General features: G+C 41.7%; 1 protein-coding gene and 1 long non-coding RNA gene across 3 annotated transcripts in view; both read left to right on the forward strand.

Annotated features, from left to right (window-relative positions):
* Positions 1-6,676: 6,676 nt before the first annotated feature.
* Positions 6,677-9,427, forward strand: LOC120828701 (uncharacterized). Its single transcript, XR_005713574.2, has 2 exons — positions 6,677-6,779; positions 7,344-9,427. It is a non-coding gene; the product is annotated as an uncharacterized LOC120828701 (long non-coding RNA).
* Positions 9,428-11,489: 2,062 nt separating this feature from the next.
* espn (espin) overlaps positions 11,490-13,148 on the forward strand; it is a 31,295-nt gene continuing 29,636 nt past the window's right edge. For both annotated transcript variants that reach the window (XM_078084216.1, XM_040192629.2), the window contains exon 1: positions 11,490-12,350. In XM_078084216.1, coding sequence (XP_077940342.1) covers positions 12,051-12,350 — 300 coding nt within the window. In that variant the 5' untranslated portion in view covers positions 11,490-12,050. The remainder of the gene's footprint in view (positions 12,351-13,148) is intronic.

The following is a 13,148-nucleotide window of genomic DNA, read 5'->3' on the forward strand; positions in this document are numbered from 1 at the left end:
GAGCTGCCAAATCGTTCAAACAAAAACCTTTAATAAGATGCTCAAAAGTTGCACTTCTATAAATAAACAATTTAAGAAGTTAGAACCACATCTTATCAAATACACGCAGCATAAATTCAGTCACTTAATTTATGCACTCGATTTGCCAGCCGGCCACAAAGAAAGAAGCTGAACCGTGACGATTGATTCTGAGGTAACAGGACTAATCTATTCCTACAATTAAAAAAGACAGATACCCAAGCGACGCTATGTATGGATTAACATCTGTTTATTCCCCCTCAGCAGCTTGTTTCCAACACCAACAACACGGTGTACCTGGAGCAGTGGGGGGAGGAGACGCACTGACGTGCCAACGACACCACGTGCGTGTCAACGTAGTATGTCTCCACACAACGTGTCCACACAAAGAGGACTCACACAGGCCTGCAGGACAACGCGGTAAGGAATGGAATATGATTTAGTGCGGAACTGGGTCTCTTCTGAAGTGATACTCCCCTAAAACTACAACATAGATGATCAAATCTTAAATCAGACCTGTTTTATTCGGACATTCTGGAAGACTTCGGATGCTGACCATGAAACCAAACACGGCGCAGTGAGCTGCCCGCAGGATTCACGCGTTCGGCACGCGCCACACCCGCGCAACAGATGGGAACCCCCCTTCTTCTCATCCTCGCTGTCTCTACACACCAGACAACCCCACCCTCCCCCTCCTCCCTTCCCCTCCCCCTCCCCTGTTTCCCACTGCACCGCTCCGCCGCTGCTCTCATCAGCATCCCGGCTCATCGTCGATGTGCTTCAACTTCGTTTTTTGGAGGGGGGAGGTTTGGTTCCGCGCATGAAGACACAATGGCACAGTTATGGCCTATATACGTTAATACGAAGCAGACCATGTGAAGACCACACTGCTCAACAAGATGCGGAGGACGTAATAATACCAGAAATAAGGTGGAAAGACAGCAAATTTTTACTTTTTTACTTTTTAATTTTTACGCACAAAATGCTTACTAAAACACTTCCTCAATGCGTAACGGAATAAAAAGTGCGGGAACTTGCTCAACACACTGAAAGATCGATGACATTACAATTGATATATTCACATTAGGAAACAGATGTGTAATTCGACACGTTCTCGTTATTTTGGTAAAGATGAATAACGCTGCAGCGCTTGCAAGCTGTCCCGCTGTGGCTTGAGGGGTTTCAACCCTCTTTTTCAAGCATTATAAATGCACGGTTTTGCACGCGTCCTGCCCCATGGGGCCCCAAATAACTGCCATCAAGTCCAGTCTGGGAACGGAGCCTCGGAGAGAGAGAAAAAACCCGAAAGTGCACCAGGGGCTTCAGTTGGGACCCTTTTTGTCCTGGTTTCAGCGTGGGTATCCATCTGCGCACTGAGGGCACAGTGCTCCATTGTATAAGAGGACTTTTCCAGCAAGTGCATGGAAGATGTGTAATTAGTTCTTATTAAACTATAGCTGCTTTAATTTGACACCTGGATAGTTATCCGATTTAAGTCATAAAAAGGAAACGCTAAGTTTACTGATCCAGGCTGCGGATTATTATTACGTAAACATTAAAAACATAAGTTTGTGACAATGATATTAGGAGAAAAAGTCCCAATTATTTTTTTTACTCCCAGAAATTCTCCGGTAGCTTAAAAGAGAATGAAATTCTGATAAGTGAGAATTGGGTTGTATAACCGACATGAGACTGACACGAGCCACGGCGATCAGACAGATGGATTCTGCGCGGGTTTATTGATGCGCGCAGCGTCGACGAGCTCTGCTGAAAGTGATCGTCATCGTCTCCATTGCTGCTACATGGAGTCTACCGGATTTCAGGTTTACCTTCATAGCAGTGAGTCAAAGAAAGGATCAAGCCAAAATATACACGCCAATATTATCTGCAGACTGCTGGCTGGAATTTGATTTCAGAATTGACACAGCCAAGTTGGAATGAACTAATTCCCAGTTTGAGATCAAATACGAATCAATTTTATACTGACAGTTTTAATTTGATCACATTTTTATCATTAGACACCTAGTGTTGTATCCTAACATGATTAAAGAGACATGAATAGGTGAAAATGATTGATATATTTTGTATGATTTGCAGGAAATGTACAAAATCTCCATCAACTGATTTGATGCTGGTTGTTGCAAAATGTTACATTTCATTGCAAATAACGAGGATGAAAGAATACGTTTTTTTTAACAAAAGCCATATTCAAACAACATTGTACTGTTCTTCCAAAATATAGCATGATCCAGTAGGTTGTGATTCAGTTTGATGCAAAAAACATATTAAACATCAGCAATCTTCGACCCATTTGACAAATCATGCAGCATTTTGGTAACAGAATGGAGGCGCAGCCAGTCGCTGTATCGATAATTTAATCAGTGTTTATCCTCCATTCTGGAATCAAACATGCAGAAAATACCATGTTGAGAGATATTTAAGCACCAAAAAGTGTTAGTAAATTAGTATCATAAGCATCTGTTAAGAACAAGAACTCATTTTAAGAAAAGTTTGTCTTTATCAGATGTCCAACGTGACTTTTCCTTGAGGAAATTCAGTAAGTTAAAGCTACATACATTCCCAATATGTGCACTTTGCTGCAGGGGTGTAAGTGATACATTTCTTTTTTATTTTCAACACCTTTTGGTGTTCATTAGGCGTGCTGGCATCTGAGTAAAAAACAATTTTACTTAATTAACCTCAACTTTCTGAAAAGTGTTTCTTTGTTTTATATTGTCTACAGCTTCTAAATGTATGTTAAGTCAAATGTAAGCCTTAGGTTTTGAACATTGTGGATCTGTCACCGGATGATGAGAACCTCAGACTTCACCAGTCTTTGTTTAATAATTGCGAAATGGAGGGAAAACAAATAAGTGTTTTAGGAATGAACTCCTGTGGAGTAATTTACTCATTCAAATGATATTTCTACATCTCATATGAAACTCACTGAGCCATGGATGGATGGTCACCAATCAAGCTGACTTTCATCAAAGGGCTTGTTTGCTTTTCGCCACCTTACATTTTCAACCAACCATGTCCAGATCAGGTGGATGACACTGGAATTTCTTGGACTTTCATTTAACCTTGGAACAGAACATGTTATTCAAATGTGTTAGAAGAATTCCTACAAGACACCGGTGTAAAATTATCAAAAGCAGGATATTTAATGTTTGCAATGCAATGTCATGCACCAAGCCTACTCAAAGGTTTTCATCTTCGGAGCAGGAATATATAGTTGGAAGATAAACATGCTAAGAGGGTGGGCTTCATGGGCAAAACCCAAGTGCTGATAGTCGACCTTTACGATTATAAATCTCGACGCACAAGCATCTTGATTATGAAAGGACCTACACCATGTGCCTATGTGGAAGAGCACAGACTTGCTGTCGTACTAAGATAAAACATCATATATTTTTTCCGACAAAATGCATAAAGAATTGTTAATTAACAATATTCCTGTATGAGTCCATGAGTTCACTTTTTGTCGGTTATTTCTTAATAAAAGCTTTGCACCTCAGCTGGTACTATTCATGTACTTGTATAGGAGAATTTCATCCACCCATTTTCCCAGTGTTTCTCCTGTAACATTGATATTGTCAGGGGCTGCGTAAGGCAGGCAGGCGAACGCAGACTTTAAAGCACAAAGACTTTAATAGTCATAAACTCCAACAAAGGAAAAGGCCAACGGGCAAAAAACACATACAAGTGACACAAGTGACACAAGAGACACACAGAGAACATCCAGACGATAGCCAGAGACATCCGTGACAAAGAACAATGACGCCACAAGTGACAAACAACACACACGGCTTAAATACACTAGGGAGGTGCAGGTGATTGGACACAGGTGGAAACTATCAGAGGATCACAGGGGATGACAGGACAAGGCAGGAAGTGAAGTTACTCGGGGACACAAGTGGTGGAAAACTACAAAATAAGACAGGACGTGAACCACATCGTGACAGATATTTGATTTCCACATCAATATGTTTAAATGAATTGGACTGTGTCAAAGGGCAAATGTCTTTTTTTATTAGACTGAACTAGCTGTCAATCGCATCTCAGTGCTTATCATGCAGTGCATATAAAGTCAAGCAATGCTTATCACCCATGCCTGACTTATTAATTCTTACTTGGGGTTAGGGGGTCTCAAAAAAGGGAAGAAGACCATGAACAAAGAGAACTAAGGGGTGTGTATATGGGACCTTCTAGAGATATTGTGGAGGCATATTTATTTCTTCTTGTAGCCTCATCTGTGGTTTTGCTTCTCTGATCAGAGTCGGGTGTGGTTGAGACTTTTGCTCCTGGTGCATAATGAGGTGACCACTGACCGAAGAGGGAGAGGCTGTTTTACAAGTCGAAAGTCGGGTTCTTGACTAATTTGTACATCACAATGGTCCTAGTAATTGCTTTTAAGTAATATGTGTTTCTTTTTTAATGAAATATGGGTTTTTAAGTTCTGGGATTCTATCCAGTTACCCTGAGACAAACCGTGTTCTATGTTGCTGCCCCTTTTAGGTATTCTAAGGCAGCATAAAAAATGTTGCTGCTTTTACAAGGGTGACAATATGCCCACAATCAACCAGTACTTGTGCATTCTATTGAAATGTATTCCGATAATTGCCTAATGAAAAAGCATTGTCACAAGATGAATGCAGAACCCTTCTTGGCATATTAAAATGCTATACAAATGTAGATTATTTTATTGTGGATTTAAAATAGTCAAATATTTGTTTGCAATTTTTTTGCATCCTCGTTATACTTTTTTTGTCCACGCTGATGGAACGCAGTCCCGTCTCTCTCTCTCTCTCTCTCTCTTTCTCTCTCTCTCTCTCTCTTGGGATGCAAGATGGACCTATCAAAATTTGCCAACAAGCTTCCCACGCCTAAAACAACGCTAGTTTCATAAAGCATCTGCCGGTGCGACGAAAACGCAGACTTGTTTTCTCCCGGACGAAGTCCATCCGACGTCACTGATTCTGTCTAAAGTCTGCGTCTGCATTCCTGCTGGTCACGTGCTAAATGAGACGCCAACCAATGATCGGCTCATTGGTCGATCCAAGTGCTCTGAATGAAACACCACCAACCATGCAGCCAAAATTATACCGAAAAAAGAGGCACATTCATCAAAAGGGTTTGAAAGTCTTGGATTATTCAAACCGTAGATGTAAATGCAAGAATCTAAAACGATCTTAAATTGATGTTAAATTATTTCAGGTGCATCAGAACAATACAATGTTCTGCTTGTTTGTCACTTGAACAATATCAGACCAAAGTCCATTGTTTAAAGCAGAGAACATACAAAAAAAACCTTAAAACCAGACAATAAAATGTGCACTACGTGTTGGAGATTGTGTATACTAAAAACATATACGTTATATAATACCCGCTTAACAAAGCTTATTCAAAACATGTTGAATGAAATACCCAATTATTATTCTTTACAAAAATCTAAATGAAAGCCTGGAGAAGTTTCAAAGATGTCATGCAAACCGTATTGGGGCTTTTATTGAGCTTTTATTACTTGATCTATTGTCAATGTCTCCCGTTGAAAATGAAGTTTATCTCGGAGCAAAGCATCGAGCCATGGCGTCGTTTTTCAGACAAGCCTTTTAGCGTTATTGCACATTGCAGACATCAGAGCGGTGGCTCAGACGGGGATTTGAATATCCAACCGAGCCTAACCAAGCCAAAAGCCACGCTGTACGGGCCGGCACACATCTGGTGGCGCACATTTGTTTTGCCCTTCAAAGTTGACAAAGGTAAACTTTAAGCGTCGCATTGGCTTCTCCACCAATAGCGGTCGTTTCCAGCTCTGACACACGCGATGCACCTCGCTCATCTGGTCCATCGCTCCGTTAATGTTCAGGCCAACAGACGTCGATGACGCAATTGCAACAATCAAAGTCCATCTAGTTTGGTGTTTACTTGTTTTTCATAATTTCATAATTAGACGGGCAGCTTCTTGGCGGGTTTTTTGAATATTAGATTTCTGATTGAGTGGCATCCATTGTGTTGCCATATCAGGGGCACGAGAAAAGCACGAGCCAGGGGAACAAAGGCAGCAGATGGCTTTCCTGCTCTGATGAATTATTTTTGAGGTGCAGGGACGATTAAGAATTGTCCAGGGGGGAATTAAAGAGTGGAAGGTTAATCACGAAAATGCATGTAGATATTCTTAAATAATGTCCAATATAGAAGAAATATATTTTCCAAGTAGTTCACAAATGATAAGGTCTGTATTTTCATATCAAAACCACTGTAATATCGTTGCTGTAACTCTTAACAAAGACCAAGAATAAATGGCTCACAATAGCTGTGCTCAAACATAATAAGAATTATCGCTTTCTACGCTTTCAGAAAACTTTTGGAACATTTGTAAAATAAATATATGCTTTTATTACATTTTGAATGTAAAATGAACCTAGAAAAATCAAATATGCAAATAAAATTTTCAGTGTAACCTATAAAAATACAGTCTCGAACAAAACAAAGGACATTTTAAATCTATATTTTTCTCGTTTGCCATCCTGCTCATAGATGCTGTGTATCCTGTGATCCTGCAGTTCTTCTGCAGTGCACGAGCAACGCTAAGTGGGGGCGTGGCCCCAAACAGGTTTCCGCCCACTGACAAAAGGCGTCTCTGTGATTTGGCCCCAAACCTCGTGCTGTCTAAGGGCGCTCATTACAAGCACAGCCTTCCACCAGAAACGACCTGCGCGCACCGCCGCATGGGCTCCCAGCGACGAACTCACACCCTGGTATGTTATTTACTCCTTTTAAATGACATTCATAGATAACACTGCTTTGAACAGCTCTGTGCAGCACGTAACGCTTGACATGATCTCAAGACACCGTAATGTCGTAGAACCGGGACCGTTTATCTTCACCTGTCTCTATTAGCCCTTACAATGATATACGTGTATGGCTTAATAGGGGAATTGTCTTGTCGGTATTTCACGTGTGTAATCTTGAATAATGATTGAATTAGTCAAACAAGTTGAAAGTGATATTTATAACATGTTTTAATTGTTACATGTCACAGTTGGATCAGATTGTATTGCAAAATGGCTCTGTTCTGTATTAACATTTGATGTTTATATACACCGGTACCGTTACTCAGACTACAGTGTACAGTTATTTGGTGTTATCATACAACAGTCAAATTTTTGACTTCCTCATAATGAATAGAATAAAATCCATTGAGACAGAGAAAAACAAATAAAAGCCCACCATATTTTCAGTCAATTTATTTCTTAATTTTCACTAAATGCTGCATTGTCAAAACGTCTGTCTTGTCAAATCAGTTGTCCTGTTTCTGACAGTTGCTAATGAGCCAGAGTGTGAGAAAGTCTGCCTGTAGAAGTTCCCACTGCAGCTCACGGATGACTGAGTCCCTGTGGGAGAGACGTGGCGCGTGCATGGTGAGTTCAAGTGGACGGAAGAACACGAGACTTGTGTTGAGAAGAAACAAGATGCAACAACTGATTCAGGAAGTTAGCATGTTTATTCCTGCTTTTTTGAATGCTTGTAGACGTTTGCCAATAAAAAGTCAGCAGGGAAACAACCTCCAATTATAAGTTACAAATACACGTTATTAAAAGAATGTGTCAATCTTTTGATGTGGGTTTACTTCAGACTTTTTTCAGATCATTTATATGTAAAATATGTCCAAAAATAGTTTTTTATTTTCAGCAATGTGCACTATAAGTTTATTGAATAACCTATTTAATTAGAACATGATCCAAATAGAAAATGTTAAAGTTTTAATATTTTATTTTAAAAAGGGAGACATAGTTTTAAAATTACCTTTAGTTAGGGTGAAAAATCTTATTCAGCACAAACAAAAAAGGTGAGGGGCGATCTCAATTAAAATAAACACTGCACAAATAGGCTAAATGTGAGCCTTTCAGAATGTTTTTTATCACTGGTGTTTAATTGCATTGTTTGTGTCACTTACGAAGAGTAGAGTGAGCCTTTTCATATATTCTCGCAAATATGTTTCAAATTTAAATGTCAGATGTAATGGATTCATAATATGATTTCCTGTTGTCATAATATCTATGCAGAGAATACTTCAGAAACCAATATGTTATGGTAAACGTAATTTGATTATAAACATTTTAAACTCAAGGTATACCAATAAAAATACTGCAATATATGAAAGTAAGTAGTCTGCAATAAGTCCGAAGATGCGAGGGTGGGAAAATGCTAAATAAAGTGATTTCCTCTTGTTGTGTGTGTTGGTCTTTATTCACCTGCTTAATAAAGTTGAATTTGTCGAGTCTCCTCTTTATTTATGATTTAGATACATTGTACTCTTTGTGGTTTACTAAGTAACCATGTTGCCGATTCATTGTTATGAGTATTTAGGATGATGCACGCTTCTGTCCCTGGTTGGTCATAGACTGAACGCATGCTCCCTGCACGCGCCCGGGTTCGCTCAAGCGGAAGCCATTACGTAGCGCACGCGCCACAGCGCAGCGGGGGCAAATGCGCGCGAGGAGCTCCTGTGTTACTATGCGCATATATTATCGGTCACTTCTAAAGATGCTTTTAAAACCATAACGTCGGACGTGGTCAGTTGGGTTTTAACTAAATGTTACAGTAATGATTGTTAATGTTTTTGTGTGACTAATAGCATGTGCGTTGTCATCATACGCTCAAATCTAAAAATTCAAACTCGAAACCCAAATGGATCGAGACCAGTCTTCTCGCATAAGTAGGTCATAGTTCTGGGTCAATTAATTAATGAATGATCTGTGACCAGCATTGTCCGTTGCTTCAACGTTCAAATTTAACAGAAAGTTCCTTTCTTTCTCTTTTCCCGGCGTTTTTTAATCTGCACTGGACTAAAGTGTTGTGATCCTTTCTGCGGGGACATGCGGTTGCAAACTGGCCATCGGTTATCCGTTAGAAGCAGCGTGAGCGGAAAACGTGATAATTTGAATGTTGCCGCGCAGGCAACAGCAGATGTGACCGTGCAACAGATGGGGCCCGGGCGCCGAATAATTGAGTCCAATTTGAATAACTGTCGCACGTCCGACGCGTGCAAGAAAAACGCAGCTTTCCCATGGCTGCGAGGAGAAAACCGTTGGCAGCCCCCATCCAGTTCAATGGGGATTTAGCCGCTCACTGCTGGAAGTTGTGGGAGCGTCTCTGGACTCCAGATCACATGATTAAATCCTGTGTGAAGCCTCCTTTGTGGAGCTGATGGGCTGCAGCTGCACCAAAGACTGAGTGCTCTGAGTGTGATGTCGACTTCATTCACCAGGCCGCCGGAAGAATAAATAAAACACACTTGCAGGCTGTGCTTAAGGAACAAATTCAATCAAAAATAAGCGCCCAAGTGTCAAACTTCAGCCTAATCGTTTTGAATAGTTCAAATAAAAATAGGTCGGTATCAAAACTGGGTTTATTTATATAACGTTATATTATTTTTTATTTTGCTAAACAATCAATCAGCCACTTTGATAATTCAATGACATAAGAATATTTATATATTGAGGGAATAGTGCTTATAGGTATAAGATCATAAACGGATATAATAAAGATTATTTACAAAATTAGATGTCTTGCTCAAGCAGGCCTCAGCCTGCCTGTTTTCATTATAGGCCTATTATTCCTGTAACATACAGTGTAAGTAGTGCTAAGTGTAATAATGGCAGTGATGGAGAACCCTCCAAATCGTGTTAGGAAGTTATTGTCCACGTCCTTTAGGGAATTGTAACATTAGTCAGACGGCTCGTGGGAATTCCCCGTTCACCTCCCCCCAACTCGGCGCGTGGTGTCTATGACAGTTGGCCCGTGCAACAGATGGGCCGGAGAGGCACGCGCCGAGCACGAGACTGCCCTCTCCCCCCATCCCTCCCCCCATCCCAGCAAATCCTCCACATCAGGCAGCAGTCGCTTAAGTGCAAGAATCAGTCAACAGTGTGAAGAGGCACAACGTGTAAAACCTGCCGTGAGGAGGCAAGTTATCTTATTTATTTATATAATATAATAATTATATAACATGAACTAACCCGTAAATAAGACTCAACACAAATTGAACTAGCTTTAACATGGTGAGTAAATACCAGCCAGAAGTGAACTTGGCCCATAGTTTTGATAACATGCTATATGGTACTTTAGTTCTTTTATTAGGATGTTGCTATTTGGACGATAAGATGCAACGTCCCAACGTGTGTGAGATAGATGTGATTCAGAAAAGCCTACAAAGCGCTCATTTGACACCTGGACTCCTCTGCAGGTGCAGATACCTTGGTGCTGAGGCTTTCCTGCCACCGTTTGGTGATTAAAAGTATTACAGTTCCTCGCAACGTCATGTTCAAGCAATATGGGGATCTACTACACCGCAGGCTTTCTTTGAACGGCCCTCAAGAGAAGGTCAAAACTATCCAAAATCATAAAGTCTGTGGTTGATTTTCACCGTTGGTATTATTAAAATGATGGTGGGGAAAACAGCTGAGCGGAGACAGGTTTAAGGTTACACATAAAACACGTGGGCTATGGGAGGTTTTTTTGACCGACTGAGTGAGTTCATTTCTCTCTCGCAGAGGTGAGTCATAATCCTCCATCATAAAAGGTTCTCAGTTCAAAGTAAATATCATTCATTCCAAATTATAGTCGAATAAAAGTGTTATGCGCTAAATGTAGCTTTTATAAAAAAATATCATTATAAAACGGTTCCATATTAAATCAGACATTATTGTATTAATGTTATACACTGTTGTGGATTACGTTTGTGCAATGTTGATTACAAAAAATGCATTGTTGTTTTTTAGATTACATTTTTTTTTAAGATACAATCTAAATCCGGAAAGTATTTCATATCAGATTTAAGTATAGTAAAGATTTTTCTTTGGAGTTAATTGGAGGTAACGTTGCTTTATACTCGCGAATACTCAACATTTTACTCAGTCGTAAACTTGACTAAATGTAACCAGTTCCACCACTGCAAACATCACAACAAAAGCATTTAAATATTGTTATGACCTTATTCATCTCCCAGTAGTAAATAGCACTCCGGATTTGTATACTTCAGCCGCTTGTGTACACACTTATACAAAAGGCCTACTGGTTCTTTGTGAACATAATAATTTAGAAAAAAAAGCTTTATAATAGTAAGAATAAACATATTGTGTTATGATGCAAAAGCACAAATAAATAATAATAATAAAAGTAATTGCAATCATGACCTTATTATAAGAACTCTACAATATACTTGACAAACTCTCACTAAACCACTGAACCCGAATATATGTGGAACAATTGTCACAAGCTCAGTGTAACGAAAGGCCAGCAGGTGGCGCTCTTCTGTCTACGAACCGACCGGGGGTGTCCGCCCTGCTGATTTCACGGCCATATGCAAAACTAATGCCGTTGACGCAAACCGGCTGTGTGTGTCACTTCAATGACAGCGCCCCCCCCCTCACTCCCCCCTCAACCCCCCCAGCGGGCAACGGCCTTTCCGCATACTGCCCCTTTAACTTCCGAGCGGCTTTCCAGAAAGCAACAACCTGTAACAGGCTCAGCGATCCTCCCCCTGATGGATTATTTAACAGACGCTGAGTCCCGTGTCGCCATCTGCTATAGGAAGAAAGACAAAAAATAACACGCACACGGCGGAATACTCTGCGGGGCAAATGACGTGAGCAAACCGGGCGAATAAATCAATCAGACAACGATAAGTTAGCGGCACGCAATACGACTTGCGCAAACAGGTGTTTTGCAGAGAGCGCGCGCAGCGAGCAGGTCGGTTCATCGCTCAGAGGAATAACCGTGCGCTTGGGTTTTACCTCAACATGTGACGCGTCTCCCGAATTTAAACGCGTCTGAACGGACTTCGCTTTTGATCACTTTTTGGGGCTCTTTGATGCGCTGCTTCGGCAACTGACTTTCAACCCGCAAACGTCACCCGAGTGCGAGCGGGATGATCTGAAGCTTGGCACACGCAATGCCGACGCCTTCCGCCCGGTGAACGGGCCTCTCCGGAGGAACGAGTCCCCTCGGGCCTGCGGACGCAGGCGATGGCGCCGGAGGGGGACGCCGCGCTGCTCGCCGCGAGGCAGGGCGACGTGCACACGCTCAAATTGCAATTAGCGCAAAAGGCGCTCACGCCCGAGGTCAGGGACGTGTTGGGGGCCTCGCCGGTCCACCACGCAGCCCGGGCCGGGAAACTAACCTGCCTGCGGTTCCTGGTGGAAGAGGCCGGACTGGAGGGAAACTGCCTGGCCAACAACGGGGCGAACCCGGCGCACGACGCGGCAGCCACCGGCAACCTGGCCTGCTTGCAGTGGCTGCTGACCCACGGCGGATGTCGGCCACAGGTGAGTGGCTGGAGTTGTGCACGGAGAGGTGTGGAGGACTGTAAGTCAGGGTGTGGGCGTGTGTGTTGGATGCTCACACAGCTATTTCCAAAAACAGGACACGTTTTCTAGGAGAAGAAACAAAATCCTCCATCCTTCAGTTTGTTTAAATCCACTGCAACTGCCTCATGTTCCAATGGTAATACAGTATGCAAAACTTAGATTTGCAACACGCTGTAACACGCTATTGGGCTTATATACAAATATGCGATGACGTTGATGTGGTGAATAATAATTGGGCGAGAAAAGGAGTAAAGTTACAGCATCATGATTAAACCTTACGAGGCCTCAGCAGGCACTTTGAAGGAGTGTCAGTTGAAGCTGTTATTCTTTGGCGCACTAGTTCAAGCCATCTACTGCTATTCCAAAACTTCTCTACAATCCCCTGTTTATTTGTGGAAACGGAATAGAATTTTTCTACAGCATGCTGAACCCCTTCCACTTCAACTAACCTGCACATTTTTGGGACTGTATAGAAAAGCGTACACAGAAACGTGGAGACCATGCAAACTCCACACAGACCCCATCAAGCCAGTCCCCCTCCCTCCCCCGAGACGCCTTCGGTCTGACAGCGCCATCGTTTAATATGTGATTCGTAATTTGAATGCAGTAATTACAGCTTTAAAGTCTATTTACTGTCTCCATTAGCTTCGCTGAGTTCTGAAAAGCCACAAATACGGCGCCTGGACACCAACTAACTGATTGCATTAAGTAAAGCACTTGCTATGCAATCCACTTGATGGGTTGTCGTCATTATAG

Source organism: Gasterosteus aculeatus, chromosome 2 (genome assembly GCF_964276395.1).
Source record: "Gasterosteus aculeatus chromosome 2, fGasAcu3.hap1.1, whole genome shotgun sequence".
Taxonomy (NCBI): domain Eukaryota; kingdom Metazoa; phylum Chordata; class Actinopteri; order Perciformes; family Gasterosteidae; genus Gasterosteus; species Gasterosteus aculeatus.